The sequence below is a fragment of the Protopterus annectens genome, chromosome 6.part0, assembly GCF_019279795.1.
Source record: "Protopterus annectens isolate FY-2018-M chromosome 6.part0, PAN1.0, whole genome shotgun sequence".
Classification (NCBI taxonomy): Eukaryota; Metazoa; Chordata; order Ceratodontiformes; family Protopteridae; genus Protopterus; species Protopterus annectens.
Genome location: NC_056737.1, coordinates 1,363,059,890 through 1,363,083,534, shown reverse-complemented (window position 1 = coordinate 1,363,083,534; position 23,645 = coordinate 1,363,059,890). Strand labels below are relative to the sequence as shown.

At 35.5% G+C, this 23,645-nt stretch overlaps 1 protein-coding gene across 1 annotated transcript in view; it reads right to left on the bottom strand.

Annotated features, from left to right (window-relative positions):
* Nucleotides 1-23,645, bottom strand: part of KALRN (kalirin RhoGEF kinase) — a 4,346,166-nt gene that overhangs the window by 118,273 nt on the left and 4,204,248 nt on the right. Inside the window, exon 56 of the mRNA XM_044074926.1 lies at nucleotides 4,016-4,180. Within this exon, the coding sequence (XP_043930861.1) occupies nucleotides 4,016-4,180 (165 nt within the window). The remainder of the gene's footprint in view (nucleotides 1-4,015; nucleotides 4,181-23,645) is intronic.

The following is a 23,645-nucleotide window of genomic DNA, read 5'->3' as shown; positions in this document are numbered from 1 at the left end:
TATGTCCCATGATGGCTAGAGAGTTGTGATTATTCAGTTTGAGGAGTGAGATGAGAAGTTCAGAATTGTTAAAAATGGTTATAGTATCATGATAAGTGGAGAGATCTAGAGCACTTCTTTAGAAAACAGCAACCCCACCTGCTTTTTGGTTGGTTCTGTCTAGTCTGAATATATTATAACCTGCTGGGAGTATTTCTGTATCTTTGCTAATTAGCTTTAACCAGGTTTCTGTGGCTATGATGTGATCAGGGAAGTAGTGTTCTATACATGCATGAACTTCTGTGGTCTTGTTATACAGGCTTTTTAGGTTACTGTGGGGTATTTTAAGTCCTCATTTGGTGGTAGCCTGTTGCTGTTGGATGTGTGGGGGGCTGGTTCAGTGGGGTCTGGGGTTAGATTTGTCTGTCCGGGATTGGGATATATATCCCTTCCCAGTATTATTGTCCAGTTAGCAGTGTGGCTATAGAAGACCTACTTATATTTGGGCTTGAGTTTATAGATAATTTTGGATAATGGTGGAGCATGTGCTGCTCACTTGTAATTCAGGGTGCTAATGTAATTAATGTCAAGTAGACTGAAGGAGATATTAGAGAAATGTGTTGTGTGGTGGATGTAGGTAAGTAACAGTGGGAGAGAAAATTGTGATAGCGGGTTGAGAGTGTGAATATAGTGAGAAATGTTAGTGACAGAAGATCAAGTAGTGACATATTTGGTATTTAGAAGGATGTATGGATAGGTGATAGTGTGCAGTGGGAGGAGTTAAGAGGGATGCAGATATAGGTAGTAGAGGTTAATGGGAGGAGTAAATCAGAGTAAGATGATAGGAAGGAATGATAGGTAGGTTTAGGGACTGATAGGTAGGTGTAAGGAAATACTAATATGAGTGAGGATGGATATATATGGTAAAGACTCTCTTAGTGCAGAATAGGTATGGAGGAGACAATCCCATCATTTTTTTTCTTTTTGCCCACATGACTGCCAGCCATCACACCTCCCCTGTCAGATTTAAGCTCATTTTTCAGGGCCATCTGGGGTGCATCATTAAGGTAACCATGATGGGTGCTTGTGGCTCAGCTTGCATCCTGGCACTGCAGATGCTATTTTATTATTGGCCTAACCCCCTCCCCTGGGTGGGGGGACATCACCACAGGAACCATCATGCCTTCTCCAAATCAAGAGTACAATCTCGTATGCTTGATTGAAGAAGGTTACTGCTGTTGACAGATTGGACCACCACATACATGCTCTCAGGTAGCAGGTACTTGTCCTTCTTCAGAAGGACTGCTACAGCCCACAGCCATCTCTGTCCACTCTCCTCCTAGACTGGGCACATGCATCCTCCTTGTTAGCACCATCAAGCACCCAAGCCACTAATCAGACTTGGGTCACCTTGTTCAAAGTCACGGTTGTAATCTTCTATACCACTGGGCTGACTAGGTGCTTCTTATTTAGCTATTACTAATCTCATAATATCCAAATGCTAGTTATGATTTTTTTCTGAAATGGGATGCAGGATCTGAATTGCCTAGTAATAGAAAGGCTTTGCTAAGTTTAGTTCTGGTGGCTGCCAAAAAAATCAATTACTAGAATGTGGAAATCAGAACCTAAACAAACTGTGTTTGAAGTAGCGAATATTGTAACAGAGATAAAAGGACTGGAAGTGGGATCTTTAGAAAAGGGTAGCAGCAAATTACATAGGAAAAATGGAAATTGTGGGAAAATACATGCAGAATAATGTTTTGGAGGAGAAGTGAGGTTTAAGGGAAAGCAGAAACTGATGATAATTGTAAAAATATGGACATGTTAACATGGTTTGTTTTTTTTCTATAAATATATGATTGCTTATGCTGTAAGTGATAATTCAATAAAGATGTTTAAAAAAAGATTACAGCTGTCAAAAAATATATCCAAATGCTAGCTATCTACAACCTACAGAACGTGTTAGTCTGTTAAGACTAGCTATGAGAACACAGAACAAGAGATACCCGTTGTTGAATTGAAGCAGAAATGTTATTAATCACTATGGAAAGCACCTGTTTGGAACAATGGTATGGACTAATCACTAGGAATCAGAAAAATTCACACTATTCATGTGAACTGTCTACTGCAAGTAGACTACTTTACATGATAGTGAGAAAAGCTATTCAGAAACAGCTGTGGCTGCAATGAGAAAGACCTCATTATTGGGTCATTAACATGTCTTTGAATCACCTTTGTTTAACACTAGTACTCAGACCTTTGACAGTAGTGTTTTCCTGGACAAGACCTGCATCAGTGGTAGTTTTTATACTGGTGGTCTATGTCTTGCATTGGCAAAGGCACCCCTTTACCCCTTTTTACTCATAAACACATACTCAGATACCTATGCGCGCACGTACGCACACACACACACACACACACACACACACACACACACACACACACACACACACGCACACACGCACACACGCACACACACACACACATGCACACACATGCATACACACACACACACACACACACACACACACACACACACACACACACACACACACACATGCACGCACACATGCACACATGCACACACACACACACACACACACACACACACACACACACACACACACACACACACACACATTCGTCTTGCTTTATTCATGTCCCTACAGATATGCGCCCACACTTCCACACACATTCACACTAACACCCCCCCCCACCTTCACGTCTTCACTGAACGTAACTGCATTGAGACTGCTTCCATTGATGTGAATAGGCAATACCCATTTATGTTTACTTTTTCCTCCAAGTGTGAAAATTTGCACAGCTGGATGGTTCTCTGAATCACTCCCAAGTGTAAATTGGGAGTCGGATTTTCTGGGGGAAAGCACATGGCTAATTAGCATTAGCTATTCCTCTAGATTGCTTCATGACATGACATGACATGGCTTGGCCAACAAGACTGCCCTCCATGTTGAGGCTCATGCTTGCAGAAAACCTCAGAGATAGTGAAGTCTGTCAATCACAAAGGCTTATCACAAGTGACAAAACAGCCACGTTAAAGCTTCCCACTCATGACAAGCCTTTCTGAATCCCAGGGTATTTGTGGGACATAATTACTTTATCTTCAGCTGAACGGAAAGATGGTACAATAGAAGTAACTGTAAGTAATCCTAGATTGGGGAGGAGAAGATTAATTAACATTAATTCATATTCTGTGAGAGGGGCACATAATCAGGATGTAGAGAACTTTAGGATGAGTACTAAGATCCTGTTGCCTTTTCTTTTTTTTGTCTTTTTAATAAATATTGCATGGCTTTCTGATATGCTTGTTTTGTGAGTAATAAGTAACACTGTGAGGGAGAGGCAGAGACTGTCCACAATTAAAGGAATAAAAAATGTAGTATAATTCTGACTAAAATTTTGTGAATAGACAGAAAGTGATAAATGGAATGGTTATTATTACACGTTTTGTATTAAGCATGTCTAAGTATGGTGAATTTACTAAGTTTGCATTTGACAAAATGTAGCAGTTTCTTCCTGAGGCAACATTTTACTTCATCTTGGTAACCATTTACTTCTCTCAGAATAATGACATTTGCAGTGAGGTAACTCAGTGGTTTGATACTTTTTTTTCACAGCTGTAGGGTCTATGGTTCAGTGCTGGTTTCCAGTCATTGTGTGTGTGATGTTTGTATGTTTTCTCCATGTCTGTGTGACTTTTCTCCCCAAAACATACTTGTTGATCATCTAAAACTGCTCACAGTCTGGCCAGTAATAGAACAGTGTCCAAGTGTATCTATGTGTCACTGTTTGTGATGCCAGTAGTTATATCTAATGTTAATTAGTTATATCTAATGTTAATTAGTTATATCTAATGTTAATTAGTTATATCTAATGTTAATTAGGTCTACTTTTGCACACTGTAAGCATTTTGTTATAATTAGGATGGTATTGGCATAATAAATATCAGCAAGAATTTTGCTACCAGAAATAAAAATGTTACTTAAAAGGACAGACTATGTACTGCTAGCCTTACCATTTGTAGGCAGAGTTGTATACTCTGACGGCTCACTAGGTAGACTCATTCCCCATGGGTTGCTGGCACTGACTCTAAACTGGTATTGACTTCCTGGCATCAAGTCTTCTATTACAAGGTATGTATCTAAGGTGGAGGCAAAAGACTGTTGCCAAGTTTGTGTTCCTGTGGGATAAAACAAGAGAAGCAAAGTTAAAATTTAGAACCCTTAGTACTGATACAGAGTAGCAGCATTAAAATGATCTCAGTATTGCATATCTGTACATAATTAGCATACATTTACTTACAAAACACCAAAGAAGACCATCACAAAGCCTACACCCTGTTGTGTGGCTAAGAACATCAGGGGAACAACCAAAGAGAGAAGGTAGCACAAAACACAGCAAACTGATGACGCTATATGGCATAGCTATGTCAAGGTAGAATGAGGAGTGTAGGATACCAGGCTACTCAGTACAGGACACGGTGTGGTCAGCATGTAGAATACACCAGTATCACAGCTTGAGATCATATGCCACTGCTGTAAGCCAGTGACCAACATATCCTCTATAGCTTACAGCACCCATCATAGAAAGTCCTTATAGCAGTACCATAGATATGTTCAGGGGTGGGAGGGTACTCCTGAAAAGGCCTTTCTACATCTCTACAGTATGGTCTTGCTCCCACTGGAGAGTAAACAAAAGTAACGCTACATAACTTGATGATGCAATAGTGTCTTTGGCGGATGGTTTAACACCTTCATGATATTCAGGGTGTGGGAAAACTCAGCATAGATAAACTCTGCAACACTCCAGAATTTGGCTGTGTATGCAGAAGGCAAGTGCAGAATTCTGTCATGATGTAGGCCATACCGTTTCTTCCATCTTAACAATACAATGGCCATGCATAAAGCACTGGAACTCCACATCCTCAGAAAATAATTCCTCATGTATCCCTCAGGAATAGTTCCACCATCCTCATAGCATAAGGTAATCAGTTTCAGGACCTGGAATGTGAATGTAGGGTCAATGCTATACATTATTGCTAACTATAGTCCCAGCACCCACCTTAGTATGGTCACTCCATACTGGAAGTTACATATCTTGAGGGATGCATCAGAGAAGGCTAAGCAAAGAACATTTATGCCACTTTTCAAAACTGCAGATCACAAATGCGGCACAGAGCTAGAGGCCCTCCATGTGGCCAGTATGCCTGTGTACATGACCTACAGTTTACTTGCATCAGACAGTATGGCAGTGATACAGTATGCTGCCCCTCCACCAGACCACAAAGCCCTGAATAAATACAGCTTCTGGGCAACATTGTTGGACTGAACCTTCCTCTTGAAGAGCAAGAAGTTGATAAAATGAACAAAAAGTCATGACAGATGTATATTCTGATATCAGTGATGAGAGAGTGAAATCAATTAAAATTAGATTCAACATGTGATATACAGCCTGCAGGACATTCAGTGACTCACTAGTTACACATACAACATTTTGCTAAAAAACTCAGTATTACAGTATAGTTTCACCATAAGTCCTGTCTCACAATAAAAAGATGACCACTAGCAGCAAAAAAGGTGTTAATGTCTCTACCCAACCTATACACACAGATGAAAGGCAATCACCCTTCAAAAACTGCTGCTTTTGACAGGAAATGTAGTTTAGGTCTGCAAATATATTGCTTTTAAAGGAAATAATGCACAATCACATCAATTCAGAGAGCTAAACCACTAAAACATCAACAAATAGTGCACTATTAGTATTTCTGATGAGAGTCATGACAAATAAGGCCAACTGTTTGAAAACAGTGTAGTGCACAGACTACTCCCATTTACTCCCCTCTGTATTCAGCAAGCTGAAGACTAAACACATTAACTATTCTTATATAATCCAATGGTTTTTTAGCGCTTTCATCTACACATTGATAGACTTCTTCAGAACAAATTCACATATGCTTGCAATAGTTTAAATAAATCCAAGCATCCAATCCGTTTCCATCATGAATTAACATTCAATTAAAGAAATACTCATTTAAAGTGCATCGTGCTTTGTACTGATGAGTCCATGCAATTTCATGTCATTCAAAATAATAAAATAACACACTAAAAATTCATGTGTTATTTTAAATATTATGACTGAGTATGGTTTGTACATGAATTATATTTTAGTAAGTATACATATTTTACATAGCATTTTTATATATTTTATTATTTTGAATGACATGAAATTGCATGGACTCATCAGTACAAAGCACGGTGCACTTTAAATGAGTATTTCTTTAATTGAATGTTAATTCATGATGGAAACGGATTGGATGCTTGGATTTATTTAAACTATTGCAAGCATATGTGAATTTGTTGTGAAGAAGTCTATCAATGTGTAGATGAAAGCGCTAAACCATTGGATTTTATCGATTAAAGTGGATTTATATTTTATCCAGCTAGTGCCTGTGCATATTTTTTGCTGTTACCAAGAACAGTTGTGGTTGCACATATATATTTTTTCTACAGTAGTCGGCTGTTCTGGGTATCGATTTATTCTTATATAATCTGACATTGTTGATGGTCCAGAAAATTCCTTATTAAGGTAACTGCTTTTCTCAAATTTATATTATAAATATTTAAAAGTAATTGCTTTACCAATCTGTGGTTACTAAATTATAACCAAAGAAATACTAATACCTTAATATTTATATCCTAAAAATATATCTTACAAGCAATTTCACACATCCTTCACACAATATATGTCCATTTTATAAGTGTATTAAGGCACATGAGAGTGTTGACTGGTTACAAAATTGCAATATACCTAGGAGCAAAAGGACTCCTGGCTTTAGCCCTTGTGCCTTACTATCAGATAGATATATGGGTATCTTACAATTAGCAGTCCTTCTCAGTATAAATATAGAATAATTGAAGTCTCATCTGTGATACACAAAATATCTTGAACTGTATGCTTAGGGGATGATTTCTCTACCACAACTCACAGAACTGAGAGCTCTAACCCTACAGTACAAGATATCTCAATTTTTTGCATAAAACACACTCCAAATATTTGAGTTATCTGAATTCTTTTCTGCTTGTTTTACTTTGGTTTACTTTGTTTCATTTTAATGACACAAAGTAATTATATAATTTGTATAAGCTGTCCATTGAATACAGATGTATATAGTTTTCATAGGGTTTTATTAATGGACTGTCTCCTGTGTGTTTTTCTACCCTAGCTCTGAAATAATTCATAATGTTTTTGTTTTACTAGTATCATAACTTGTTTTTAATCTGTATAATTTTAATAGTATAGCAAGGGTAGGCTTTGGAACATGATTTTTGTTATATTATTTTTAAGCATTGCTCATTTACAACTCCTGGAGAGCAAAGTATGGAGAAACTGCTGGTAGCATCACTTCTAGACTGTGTAAGAAACAAACTGAACAAGTTGCAGAATGCTACCTGCTCCTTTAGAAAATATTCTAATTAGCATAGATGAAAATGGGTCCAGTCTGTTTATAAGTATTCATTATATGAACGAAAATGGTCGCCGGATAGACTGCTCCCTATTCACTGAGCTCCTCAATACTCTGATACTACCAGCAATTTTTAATAACTTTTAAGAGAATTTTTTCCACAGTTTTTTCTACAGAAAGTATCTCTGGTATATCTTCTTCATTCTGGGATTATTCATTTTTGGAAAAAGTGCAACTTTTACATTATTTTACCTCAGACTATCTTTTGGCTTCAACAGTCTCTGGACACGTGCACTATAGAAGCTCCTATCTGGGTCAGTATTCCTGTTTTCACACCTCTTTTCTGGGCATGGCTGGCAACTCTGACTCCATGGAGACGCAGACAACCAAGGCCAAATTCTCCTCTATGCTTTCTCCAGAAAATGACTCTGGCTCTAAAAGATTAAGAACCACCAAACAAGCTACTGAGAACATTAAAGTAAGTACTAAAGATAAAAATGACTCCAATTTTCATTTAGATGATTTGAAAATGGCACTACAGCCCATTCAAAGTGCTATTCAGTCTTTTTCTGAACAATTGACTGACTTTGGTAAAACTCTAAGACAGATTAATGACAGAATGGACATAATTGAAAATAAAAATCTGGATATGGAAATAAGAGCAGACTCCATAGAACGTGATTTAAAATCCAAAGATGTTCTCATTACAGAAATACAAGCCAAATTACTGGATTTAGAGGCAAGGAGTCGCAGGAATAATATAATAATTAGAGGATTACCGGAATCTTATGAAAACCAAAACTTAATATCAGTGACTAAACAAATATTTGATGCATTACTTAACTTTGAGTCAACTACTAACACCTTAATTGTTGAAAGAGTGCATAGAGCCCTGCGTGCCAGACAAGACTCTACGTTACCTCGGATTATTTATACAAGATTACTAAATTACCAGGACACTCAAAGTATTTTAGAAGCAGCCAAGAGTAAGAAATATCTCATCTGGAATAAATATAAGCTGACTTTTTCACAGGATTTACCCCCACAAATAAAACTGAACAGACAAAAATTATCACCTTATTGTTCTGACCTAATCAAAAGGGGAATAAAATTTCGAATGAGGTATCCAAACACACTTTCTTTTAGTTATAATGACAGAAGTTATATGGCTTCAGAACCTCAAGAAGCTAATGATATATTTTTGAAATTATTCAAAATCCTTCCTGACACAGTCATACAAAAGTAATTCTCCTAACCATTGTAAGTACTTTGGAATTTAACTGGTGATTTTACACGACATTGTAAATATTCTTTAAATAACAGAAGTTATGACAAGCTTTACCACATGAATAAACACTCTGACTTTATAGTGTGTAATATCTGTTTTTATTGGTTTATAGAGATGATAATATCTTAAACATCTTTATTCCAATATATGAAGGTGCCATAATTTTTGAGAAACTCCATTATAGTTTATTTGTGTGGATATATGGTTTTCTGTATGAAATATCACCCAAACAGAATGGAGGGAAAATCTTCTAGACTCTCGTGCTAAAGTAGCGCCACCAACCTGGTTAGAGTTCTGTTGTTTTGTTTTCTGTTCATAGTCTCAAATTATTTTCCCTCCTGTTTTGCCTGCATGATGACGTTATGATTCCCAAGGAAACTGGGACATGTTCGTCCTGTTGAAATCATCCTGAGTGCCGCTACATTGTCTGCAACTTAACTGCTTGTTTCTAAGGTGATCGGTAACTGTAATTTGAATCCCTGAATATTCCAATCACTAAATACAATGTCTTCCTGGTTTCGTACTGTTGTACCTGATGAAAACTGCTAAGACTCTGCACCGTTGACTCCAACTGATTAATCCATCACGAAGTTTTGCAAGTAAGTTATTTTCTCTTGCTCAGGATGGCTATTCTGATTTATCCAATGCAAGAAGCTTGTTATGAGGTCAGGATGCTTCCCATGGACGTACGGAGGTTTTGCTGCCTCTGTGCCTGTGATGCAGGCTATTTATCAGCCTGACTGTGAATTAACTTCCCTTTACATGTTCCATTACCTCAGTATGTTGTGCATTGAGTCAAGCATTTATCTTTATACTGTTTTATATATTCTAGTTAGTGCTCTAGGCACATACTTTTAAATGTGTTTTCTGATCACTAAATACAATGACTTCCTGGTTTCGTACTATTGTACCTGATGACAACCGTTAAGACTCTGCGCAGTTGACTGCAACTGATTAATCCATCATGAAGTTTTGCAAGTAAGTTATTTTCTCTCGCTCAGGATGGCTATTCTGATTTATCCACTGCAAGAAGCTTGTTACAAGGTCAGGAAGCCTTCCACGGACATGCGGAGGCTTTGCTGCCTCTGTGCCTGTGAAGCAGGCTATTTATCTGCCTGACTCTGATTTAACTTCTCTTTACATATTCCATTACCTCAGTATGTCGTGCATTGAGTCAAGCATTCATGTTTATATTGTTTCATATATTCTAGTTAGTGCTCTAGGTGCATAATTTTAAATGTGTTTTATTTTATTATTATCTGTTTCACACTGAACCTGGGATAGTGATTAACTAACTAGGGGTCCGTTATTTGCTGTTGATCCTTCATTATAAACAAATAATAAGTCTTTTATTCAAGTTTAGGAATTTATATGTCACTTGTACTATTTGAATTTATATTTTTTAGACATAGTTGCTAAGGGCTATATGATGCCTTTGTTATAAATTCTAATGTGTATGATTCAAACACCTGAATGATAAATCTATATATAATAGAATATAAGAACAACATGATACATAAAGAGGCTCTCATTTATTTTTATAATAACATGCTATATATTTTATTAATTTTTGAATGGATTTTAGATGTCACGTGATATCATTTTTATAGTAGGACTTTAGACTAGTTTGGTTAGTATTCTTACTATTTAGACACCACATTTACTAGAGCCTTACTAATTAATTTAATCTAAGTGAAGAAGATTAATTAGTGTTAACTGTTTAGATATATTATTAACATAAAAATATTACAATTTTATATTTAACTGACAATACTCCATTTCATTAAACTACATATATTTTTAAGGTTTATGACATATATTTAACCTTTTTTCATATACATTTATGATTATCAGTGTTTAGCCATATTATTGTTTTATTAACTATATTTATGTTCCACTATATCTCCTTACAAATTCATATCATAATGCTGTTTTAGCATGGTTTATTTACATTCATTACAATCATATTTACCTGTATAGGAGCTTGTGAATATACAGATGAATAGGGAATGTGTATGCCGGGCATTTTGTGTTTTGATAGATATGTAAATATGTTTAGTTTTGATAACTTGTTTATAGTCCTTTTTAGGACTTTACATAATTTTCTTTTTTTTTATTTTGATGTTAAGGGTGACCATGTACTTACTTCTTTTGTATAGACTTTTTTGTCTTCCTTCTTTCGTTAGGTTAAGGTGGATAGGCACTGGGTTAGGGAAGAAGGAAGAAAATAAGACTACAATGAATCCTATACTGAAACTTATCTGTACTCAGAATAATCATTTTAACAAAATTAAGTTATGTTTGTTCCTTTCTTTCATCTTCTCTTTATTTATTAATTTATTTAGTTTATTCCATCGATATTAATGGACCTTAGATTGACGTATGGTTAATCTGTTAACAATAGATTCCTGGAATGTAAGAGGGATCCAAAATAAAGACAAGAAATCTTTATTGTTTCATTTAATCTATAAATCTCAAGCTCATATATGTTTTTTACAAGAAACACATATACCTAGAGATGATTGGTACAAGGATAAAAATAAAAATGGATAAAAAAAATAATAGCCTTGGGGGATACCTCTAATTCCAGGGGGGTGGCTGTTATAATTAAACAAAAATTTCAGGGGATTATTATTGAAGAAAAATATGACAAGGAGGGTAGATGGTGCTACTTTACTTCTAATATATACAATCTTGATAAACCACTTTTGGTTCTAAATTTATACGGTCCTTGTAACCATCAGCATTTGTTTATTTTACAGATATATAATATCCTCTCTTATTACAAAGATCATTATGTTATAGTGGGCGGAGACTGGAATGCTGTAATTAACTCTGAAATTGATCAAACTAGTTCTTCCTCTTCATATAATTACCAAGCATCTTCTGCTCTTGAAGATTTAATAATGGATTATAACCTTATAGACCCTTTACAATACATTAAATACTCAAAGAAAAAAGATATATACACTTATTATTCAAAATGTTATCATTCTTGGTCAAGGTTAGATTTCTTTCTCTTATCTAATTCTCTTACACAATCAGTTTTGGATTTTATTATTGAGCCCAGATTTCTTTCGGATCATTCTAAAATTTTATTAAAATTGAATCTCGAGTTTAAATTTGCTTATGCATTCAAACGGAACTGTTGGACTTTGAATAACAACTTGCTCTCTAATAAAGAAGTTAGTAAACTGTGTATAGAAATATTTCAAGAGATGGAAAACAACTTAGACTCAACAGTTATTCCCTATGATATTCAATGGGCGGCATGTAAGGCAAGGTTAAGGGGTATGTTTATTGGTAAGGCCTCATACCTAAAAAAACAATTCAATAATAAAGAAAGATTGTTAAAACTAAGAATTCAGTCTCTTGAGAATCAATATAGATTAAATTCTGATCCTGATGTCTATAAACAAATTATAAATTCTCAAAAAGATCTGATTTTATTACATCAAAATAATCTTTCAATACAGGAACAAAGATTATTAGTTACCTACTCTGAATGGGCTCAAATACCTTCGAAAACCCTAGCTAGAATAATTAAAAATAATTTTGATAGGCCCAAAATATCGCCCATACAATTCAAAAATAAATTATACAACAAGGACAAGGAAATTATGCAACTCTTCACATTACTATATACTGATCTTTATTCCAAATCTTCTAATTTATTAGTAAATTGTCATATAAACAGTTTTCTTAGTTCTATAACATTTCCTACTTTGAATGAAAATCAGCAAAGTATTCTTTCGGCCCCATTAAGTCTTCTTGAAATATCTGAATCAATCGATAGACTCAAACTTGGTAAGTCCCCAGGTCCTGATGGTTTTACTTCTGAATTCTTTATATTATTTATGTCAGTAATTGCACCCTTCCTTCTTAAAGTTTATAACTACATAAAAATAAATGACATTTCGGATCTTTATTGGAACACCTCAAAAACTATTCTAATTTAAAAAAACAACAAAGATAAAACAAACCCTCATAATTATAGACCCATCTCATTAATTAATTTAGATATCAAGAATTTTTCCTGTATTCTTGCCAACAGATTGAAGAAGGTTCTATCATCAATAATTTCCCCACAACAAGCAGGTTTTATGTTTCACAGACATGTATGGGATAACACTCTCTCTTTGGAATCCATTATTCATCTTACAAAAAATGACAACAACCCAATATATGCATTAATTCTTGATGCATCGAAGGCATTTGATAGAGTGAGTTGGGATTTCCTCTTTCAAACAATGTCCTGCTTTAATTTTCCCATCACATATATTAATTTTATCAAAACCCTTTACAAAGAATCCTTTACCAAATTGTATATTAATGGATCCACATCACATTCTATAAAGATTACTAGTGGCACGAGACAGGGATGCCCCTTATCTCCCTTTCTTTTTAATCTATACTTAGAACCATTACTTTTATACTTAGCACAAAACACATTTCATAGGATTCCTAGGATTTTAAACAATAATTTACTTTTCTCTGCTTTTGCTGATGATTTAGTTATATACTTTCAAACTCCTATTACAGATCTTAAAAAAATAATTAATTCCATTGAGAAATTTTCTCTAGCGTCAGACTATCACATTAATTCCCAAAAGACTTATATATTCCCCGTAAACCATCTGGCACATAAACCATATTTATTTCCAGTCTCCTATTTTCATATTACTTTTGGGGTTAAATATCTGGGTATACATATAGATTATAATAATCTGTCTTCATTTCAAAATAATTTACTTAAAATATGGACATCAATAATGTTAGACATGCGTAGATGGGAACTTCTCAACTTATCACTTCTTTCCAAAGCTGCAATTATTAAAATGAATATTCTTCCCAAATTTCTTTATCAATTCAACTCTTCTGATCAAATCATTCCTAAATCTTTTTTCGATAAAGTTAACAAAGAACTAGCTACATTTTTGTGGTTCCCTAAAACAGTTAGGATTTCTTACTCTAAATTATCAACTTCTAAAGATAGAGGTGGTTTAGGTTTACCAAATTTGTATCTCTATTATTTAATTATTTCGGCTAGCAAACTACTGTCCATTTCTAAACTGAATATCATTCATTATAATCAATGTCCAATTTGGATGAAGTTATGGCATCAGTATATTTTATCCAAAAACATAAACCCTGTTGCCATTCCATTTATCTCCTTAGATATTTTGAATTCACTTAAAATCTCAAACTTTCTAAAACATAAGATGAAAGCATTTCAGGACTTATTAAAACTTATTAAATTTGATAATATTTTTCATCTAATACAACCACTTCATCTGAACCCTAACTTAAAGTTAGATAATGCACCATTTAATTTAACTAAATATCCCCTTATAAAGAACATGAATGTTTGGGATCTTTTGAAACACAAAGATTTGTCTTTGGCAAATCTTCAAACTACACTGAAAGTCAATTGTAAATATACTATAATTCTGCATCAGTTAAGAGATGTAATTATGGCTAATTGTGCTTATATAATCCCAAGGGAGCAAGATTTTAATAATATTGATACGGTAATTAGAACATTATTATTACCTGAGAAAAGGTTATCAAAATCTTATAATTTGATAAACAAATTAATTCAAGACTCATTATGTCTCTTTTCTAACTTCTGGGACAAACATAATCCTCAATTAAATGAGAAACAAAAACTCTTGGTCATTAGAAATACTTTGGAACACTCCCCTTTCAAGAAATTGTTCTATACTCAGTTGATGATAAATAATAATGCTTATCATACTCCCTCCAAACTTAATACATTTGATGCAAATAACTCTCCTTCCTGCCCTTGTTGCTTCTCTCCTAATGCTGACCTCTTACATATTTTTTGGTATTGCCAATTCTCTCATAAACTTTGGACCTCCTTGAAAGTAAGGTTACAGAAAATGGGGTATCACAAGTCAACTCTTTCCTGGGAGACTGCAATTCTACACATACCTAAGATACATCTGTCTAAACCAGATACACATGTACTCATATTTATCTGTTCTCTTATAAAACTTTACATTTCCAGAAATTGGCTTGACCGTACTAAATTGAATTGGAATGCCTTTAGAACAATGGCATACTTGTACGTTTCAGCACAAAAAACTATGTTGAAAAGTCCTAAAAAAATGGCTTTAAATAATAAAGTTTTAGAAAAGGTCCTTTCTATTATTAATTATGAATATTAGATTATAAACTTTTATCTTTTGTACAATGTGGGATTTATTTATTCTTCTACTTTATTTTCTCATATGATTGTGGTCTCATTCGATCATTTGCATCCTGGTTACCATTTGTATATATTGTATATAAAGTTTGTTTTTGTGTTGTTGTTTTTGATTTTTTTTTTTCACTTTCATGAGTTGAAATGTGCTTTTACAATGTTCTATAACTTAAATCAACTCCTAATTGACTATATATACAATGTTTGTTGGTTGATGTCTTGTTATATTCCATAATTTAATAAAAATATTTTTGAGAAAAAAAAGTATTCATTATACAACACCAAGTATAACTTTCTCAGTTCAAAAGCAAAAATTATATTTCACAAAAAAAGAAAAAACAAACAAACAAAAAAAAAAACAATAAACTGGATATGGATAAAACAATAATACATTTCTTTCTTTTAGTCTAACTATTGCATTAGCCACATAGCTTTCTTATTATTATTTTGTGAAGTCTATATAAGGGCTGGCTTGTCAAAGCATGATTTTTTCACTTTAGTTCACTAAATGTTAATTTGTGAGTTTTATGATGGAATGTGTAGATAAACTTCTTGATACCATTTTTTCAATGTATGTAGGGCATGAAACTGAATAACTTGCAGAAAACTAAAAACTGGACTAATTAGTATCAGCTACATGTCTCCATTTAAGGACATAGTTGTGGCATAGGCATTAGTGGTGTGTGCCACTTAGGAAAAAAGGTGTATACTAAAAAAGAGTTATGAGTTAGTAGAAATATGTGAATTTACATGATGTAAGAGCTGAATAAGTGACTCTCGTCCTTTGCTGGTTACTCTTGGCATCCACTCCAATCAGTCCAGCTAATTTCTCCCAAATTATACTAGATCTGTAATATTATCCCCAGTATACTTGTGCTGCAGCTTAAGTATATTGTGTTTACCACATCCAGTGTATGGTTAAATGCCAGGCTCAGCAGACTTAGGAGAATGGGACAGAGGCTTGAACATAATCTGAGATGTACAAGGTTTCTTGATAGCAAGCTTAGGTGTGAAATGCATTATACTCTTTACTGTATCAGCAGGACTCCTCAGCTGGCCAGAGTTACTATCTAGGGAGATTTCTGCTGCAGTTACCAGCTAGCTGCTTAATTTCATGTGGTCAACAGACTGTACACTGCAGCCTTGCTGGCAACCAGTAGACACTCTTTATCTGATGAATGTGGGCTTGTCTTTCAGTTTGAATGCCAGGGTCTTTCCACCTTTCTAAAAGGAAGTCTATGTCCTTAAGATTTTGAAAGTAAGTCATGGATTACTCAACTAGCATTTACTGGTAAGATTATTGGATAAAAGTTTTCTAGACATAGTTTGAGTCTATTTTGTAGGAACACCGAGTCCATTAACCATTTTAGTCCAAATTTTGTACTCGACATACTGAGTAATGAATGATTTTCTGATGTCAAGGAATCACTTTTCTCAGCATTTTGACATGGCTAACTATTGTAGCCTTCCACAGTTTTTGCAGCCTGATTGTGGGCTCTTAGACACCACCCTCAATTGGCTTGTCTCCTACCTCTCTACAAGTACATAGAGGGAAGTTTCCTCATCTTCATATCTTTTATACCTGTGGAGTCTGGAAAGGCTCCATTTTGTGCCCATTGTTACTTGTTATGTATTATGTGCATCCCTTCAGAGATCTCATTTAGAAGAGGTATCTTTGCTGTCAGTGGTATACAGATCAGTTTACAGATCAGGTGGACCTATACTTGTCTTTACTGCAGCAGCATATGTCTGCTCTGTATCTAATATTGAATTTGTTTTAATCAACTTAAGCTCAGCATGTCAGACAGTAGACACTTTGAGGAACTTGGACTGTCTGGCCTTGAGCTCCAGTATTATTTATGGTGTGATATGCTTCAGATTTTTTATGTAGGTAAGAAACTTTTGTGTTATTCATGATGACAGGCTGGTTAACCATAGGCAAGTCCTCATGCTAATATCGGATGAATTTAACCAAGATAAAACAGCTATTTCCATCTGAGGACCTCTCTATGGATGTTCAAGCTTTGGTCTCCTGCTGATTTGATTACTACAACTTCCTTTAACTAGGGCTGTCTATCTTAGACCTTGACTGCCTCCAGCTGCTGCAAAGCCCTGCAGCCTGACTACTTACTAGTACATCTTGTTACCAATGCATTACTCCAGTTCGTTGGAACCCAGACTGGTTATTGGTTCAATCCCAAACCATTTTTAATGTTGTGATGCTGGCTTACTTAGCCCTATACAAGCTGTGTCCCTCTCAGTTCCATAGAGTCACCCATACCCTGTTTTATGTCACCCTGTTCCTGTTAGAGCTTCCTATAAGTGACAGTGGCAAATCTTTCTGCATAAGACTGATTGTGCGAAACCTCCTCATAAGGAACTAACACTGAAATGTTAATGTCTCTTAGTGCTTCTTTCTCAGAGTCCACCTAGCAACCCCTCACCTATATTAAGGCATAGTTCATAGTGCTATTTGGAACTTTGGTCTTTACTTGAAAATGTGTAGACATAGGACAGAAGCTATACATAACTGTCATAGTCACATGTCCCTTAACAGCAGCAGATTGAAGTTAGCAGTGTACTGATTAAACAATGTGATGAATAATCATATCCAAGCAGGCATATCAGCATTACAGTGTCACTTGCTCGTTTATGTTATGGCGTACATAGTAGAAGAGCACTACTTACTGTGGAATTCATAGCTTATTTTCCCTGTTTGTTTCTTTCTTGTAGGCCTTTCTGTGGCAGACCCTTTTCTCCAGCATGTATTTCACTTTTCTGGTGATTCTTTACTAAATGTTTGTAACTCACTCCCATTGAGTCCTTATGGTCCCACTTTGAGGACTGCACAGGTTTGTATTTGTGGATGAGAAACATTTAAAAACAGTATCATAACTTCTTTTTTTTTTTTTTCATAAAACTGTTATATACAGTGAAACTAGGGCTTGATTAATCCTGTAATATTGGTGCAGGATTTGTACTTGAGTGATTTGTGCTGGGTTATGAGTTGCTATCCATCATGTCTGTATGTGTGCTGTACCACTGCTAGACATTTTGGTGGCTTCTCATTTGTGTATATTGTTGCTATGGTTGCAACTGTATGTGACTGAGTGTGTAACTTACAGCAGTAGTGCTCACATGACATTTCACTGATGCTTTTGGCTATTCTCTCTCTCCTTGAGCTTGGGACTTGTTTTTATACATCTGCCCAGTTGGCAGGTTACACTTGTGATGCGTTGTCCACATAATAGGAATCCAAAGTTTGAAAGGCATTACGTGCATTTGTTTCTACCTCACCCCGTTGATAAAGGAATTAACTTCAGTTAACTGCAAGGTAGACCCTAACCAAGACTGAGAGTAGGCTGGGATTAACTGTAAGGAAAGGTATAGCTATGCATTTTGGAATACAAAACTCAATGAAAGAATACATGTATCTTAAGGAGGGAGGTTGTTATAATGGTTAAGGTGTTTACCTTACAGACACAAAGCGCAGGGTTTGATTCTTGTATGGGGAAAATAGCTCAACGGGGCAGTTAGCCTAGTACTATTCTATGAACCTATGTGCTGGGGGGGCTCATGATCTTTGAGTGATAGTGATATAGTGTAATGGTGGGTGGCGATGTAACCAGTTTTGCTCTTTGTGCTGTCAGCATTTTGTGAAATGTGTTTATCAAGGTGAAGGAAAGTGGGTCTCACCTGATCGCAGGATATTTAATTGTAGATGTGGTAGTATTGTGTACTGTTTTGAAGACTGTACATGAAAAAGGATATTTATTGATTATTAGACAAAAGAAAGGAAGAGTGAGAGACAGCAGAAAAATTATGCATATAATGATTTTAAAAAAAATTCATCATATGGGGTTTGTGTTATATTTAGGGTTTATGGTAGATTTTTTTACCCTTTTGTGGTAGACCTGCTTATACTAGAAAGGAGCGCAATGTTTTGAGATGATTGATTTATATTTTAAGTCTGTATAGACATCACCAATATGGAGAAAGCTGAATTAACACTACAAGACACTGACCTAACTCGGGAGAAAGTAATAAGGGGGGAGGGGGTATCAGAATGTTTTTCTTCCTTGAGAAACAGAGGGAGATGAGCTGAAATGGAACATAAGCAAAGCTGTGTGGTGGTTTTAGTGAACAAACATGAAATGTGAGGAATGTTTATTTGTGTGATAGGCTAAAAACATTTGAGGGTGGTTGGGGTGGAGAAAGTAGTAGAGTATATTCACTCACATTCCATATATTGGACCAAGAAATTCAAATTTGCCGTCATGTACTCTGGATAATTGTCTCCTGTTTAAAATTGAAATTTTCTCCTAGCTTTTAAAATGTTTTTGTTGCTTCAGAATAGTCCTTCTTAAAAATATTGATTGTGTGCGTTGATCATGCGTTTTCTGTGTTTAGCTCTCATTCTCATGTAGAGGTGTTAAGCTGAGATAATATGATAATGAACGAATGATTGTTAAAATCAAGGGTTATGTTTCAATGAAAGATCACTCATTGTCATGTAGACTGAATGCAAAAAAAAATGCAAGACTGGGTTGTTTGTCTTAGTACTTCATGCATTAAGGTTTTGTCACATGTAATACCAAGGGGTTTGTGACTAGAAATCCTTATGTGATCCCCAGAGATGCCTAGAGAAGTGGTCAGGTTAGTGGTAATCAGTTTTATGTCTAATCTTTTTTAAACTGACGGCTATTCGTTGTTTACTTTGTTGCGTCTTGCATTTAGAATAACTAAGGCCTGCCGTGTGCTTGCACCTCAGAAGCAGGAGTGCAGAGCAGCAGTGATGGCCTTGGATCTGCACTGTGGTGTCCAAGATGTGTGGATCGATTTAGCTCATACTAGGGATGTGTCCAGACTATGCAACTTGACCAGCCCATATGGCAGTACTAAGCTGTGATGTCTTATCACTTTGCTTTTTTTATAAGATAACGGTTAACACTGGACAGCAAGCACATGCTTGTGGCATAATCCGCACCTCAGTTTTTAAAATTTGGTCTATAGAGTAATATGGGGCATTCTGGAAATTACCAGCATGCACCTGTGTGTTTTATGCCACACACTGTCTGTTTGTTAACTTTGACAAAGCAGTGTCAAATTTCCTCAGCCAGTGAATACATAATATTCAATGCATCATTTATATAAAACATACATAATGGAGCTTTTAAATTTCATACTGTAGGCATTTCAGCACAATTATGTTTGTTTTCTGAATTTCTGTAGCTTTGCACACTGCTCAAGTCCAGTTGTAGAGATTTGCATGGTCCACAAATTGTTTAAATCCTGTGTCCACTGTTACATACTAGATTTTTAGTAGTTTATTCTAGCTGCTTATTTTTAACAGTGAAATGGCCTACTGAATTAATTAGTATATGAGTACAGCTCTATGAACTGGAAATTCTTGTTTCAAAATAAGTAAGCTCTGAGCAGAGAAAATGCTGCAGGCTAAGAATATTTTGCCCAGAGAATTGAAATTTATCGAAGCATGAAGCATTTGTTTTCAAAATTCAAATATACCGTAAGAGACTACATTGTTACAGTCACAGCAAATGTTCTGTTGCTCTGGTGCCAAAGGTGATTTAAGTGGAGAGAATGTGACAGAAAAATAAATCTTGTGGACTGGGAAAAGCTTCCTGCCAAAGATGAAGGGGACAGTTGTTACAGTCATGAATTGTGTGAAGAAATTGGTGATGAATATATTTGGAAAAATGTTAAACTGATTAGAGAGACTGTGTTTCTAGAATTTTTTTGTCTCTTAGCTCTGCTGTATTTTACATAGAATCTGATTTACTGCTTTGAATTTGCTGTATTTTAGCAAGGTTTCGAATGTTTGCTTCTGCTGGCGATCTCTTAGTTCTTTATGTCCCTCTTTTGTTACACTGCAGATAACTTCACCCTCACCTTTAGTTAAACTGGTTCTTTACCTTCCTGTTAGTGACACCTTTCCTTACTAGACATAGCTGGCTTTAGGCACCAGCGGACCCTGCAGTCGCTGGGGGCCCCCTGTTCCTCGGGGACCCCCAACCACAGCAAGTTGTCTGATCTTGATATTTTGTAATGTCAGTCAGACCAACAAAACCTTAGTACAGCAATCTTGTATACTTAATAAATCAGGTGGGTAATAACTCTTATTTGTAACTCCTTTAAAATTTAAAGATATCTCTGGTTATAATAACAATGTTTTTATCAAGTAACAGGTTTCACAATTCCATTAAATATTTTACCACTGACATGGTGCTTAGTTAAACCCTGCTGGTAGACATTCTGTCCAGTAAAACTAGCAACATAGCCCGCTTTAGGTGCTTGCAGTATCTGTGGCTGCAGGGGGGGTGCTCTCCTAATCATCATTGACTGTGTGGGGGCCCCATCAATGCTACTGCTGCTGGGAGGAAATGAGGAGAACAAATTATTCACTTCCTGGTTCCTTGAACCTGAACAGGGCTGTGGTATGATCCTGTTAGGAAAAGCATGTAAAGAACATGAAGATAAGAATGAAAATCACTTGGCACCACAGGACCCGGAAGCACGTAAACAAAAGCTTTCAAAATAAGCAGATGAAGAAATCAAACAGCTGCTAGGTCTCCAAAAAGATCCTTTAATGTAACCAGGCAAAGTAAAAATCCAAAATATCATCCGCTTTCACTCGACCACATGCGAGCTTTCTCAAGGCAAACAACATTGCTGGAAGTTCATTCACATTAAATACTTCCAGAATCATCACATGACTTCCTGTGAACCTTTCCCAACAGGAAAATCACCATATAAAGAAATTCTAAGATACATTCTTATTATCATTAAAAATAATTAATTTTCTAAAAATAATTCATTTTCTAAAAATGTCTTGGCGACTAAATAGCATAATGAACTTGAAATTGAATACAAACTATTAAAATATGTCATAAAACAATTCTGTAAAATATTTTTATAGTTTTATAATACCACTAAGTGCAGTAACCCCTTTTAACCATCGGGGGTGAAATCAAAACTCCAATTTAAAACCTAGAGTTACTAACTGGCATTGTAAAACATTTCTTATCTGAGTTGCCAATGTATGACATTCCATATATCATATTATAAAATCTTATGGATCCAAAAGTGAATAAAACAATAGATGTCATGTTCTGCTAAACTGTGTTATAGACGAGCTTGTCTCAATTTCAAAACACTAGTGATGTTGAGGGTGTCATTCAGACCTGGGTATCTAGTAGCGTCTAACCGGAGCTGCCAAAATAGCTCACGGTATTCTAATTTTGACTCTCAACTACCCCCTCTTATATCCGGTTGTACCTGTTCCAACACCATAAACTTTATGTCCATGTCCTTACACGTCAAGGAGTGTTTATAAAAGGCATTACTTTCCTTCCTTCCTTACATTGATGTCATTGAAGTGTTCGTAAACCCTTCTCCTAAACACCCTTTCATTTTTCCCAATGTAAAATCATGGCACGTAACACAGGAACCAAGATAGACCACACCCTTGGATCCACAGTTAAAATGTTTGTTGGAACGGGACTTAAATCTTCTAGAGGGAAGGTAGTAGGACCCCGAATTTAGCATAGCGTGACATTGCTTGCACATCCCACAGGGATAAGTGCCTAATTTCTTTCTATTGTGATTCTGTGGATCCTCTAACCTAATATCTAAAAGTTCTTTCAAATTCATGCCCCTTTTTCTAACAAAAGAGGGGTAACTGGGCATAGAATTCTTAAGATCTTCCTGAAGTCTGAGAATGGGCCAATATTTCTTGATAATCTTCTCGATTTGATCTGAGTTGTTGGAGAAAGTGTGTATAAAACTATTTTTTCCTTGTATGTCACGCTATGCTAAATTCGGGGTCCTACTACCTTCCCTCTAGAAGATTTAAGTTCCGTTCCAACAAACATTTTAACTGTGGATCCAAGGGTGTGGTCTATCTTGGTTCCTGTGTTACGTGCCATGCTTTTTACATTGGGAAAAACGAAAGGGTGTTTAGGAGAAGGGTTTACGAACACTTCAATGACATCAATGTAAGGAAGGAAAGTAATGCCTTTTATAAACACTCCTTGACGTGTAAGGACATGGACATAAAGTTTATGGTGTTGGAACAGGTACAACCGGATATAAGAGGGGGTAGTTGGGATTCAAAATTAGAATACCGTGAGCGATTTTGGCAGTTCCGGTTAGACGCTACTAGATACCCAGGTCTGAATGACACCCTCAACATCACTAGTGTTTTGAAATTGAGACAAGCTCGTCTATAACACAGTTTAGCAGAACATGACATCTATTGTTTTATTCACTTTTGGATCCATAACATTTTATAATATGATATATGGAATGTCATACCTTGGCAACTCAGATAAGAAATGTTTTACAATGCCAGTTAGTAACTCTAGGTTTTAAATTGGAGTTTTGATTTCACCCCCGATGGTTAAAAGGGGTTACTGCACTTAGTGGTATTATAAAACTATAAAAATATTTTACAGAATTGTTTTATGACATATTTTAATAGTTTGTATTCAATTTCAAGTTCATTATGCTATTTAGTCGCCAAGACATTTTTAGAAAATGAATTATTTTTAGAAAATGAATTATTTTTAATGATAATAAGAATGTATCTTAGAATTTCCTTATATGGTGATTTTCCTGTTGGGAAAGGTTCACAGGAAGTCATGTGATGA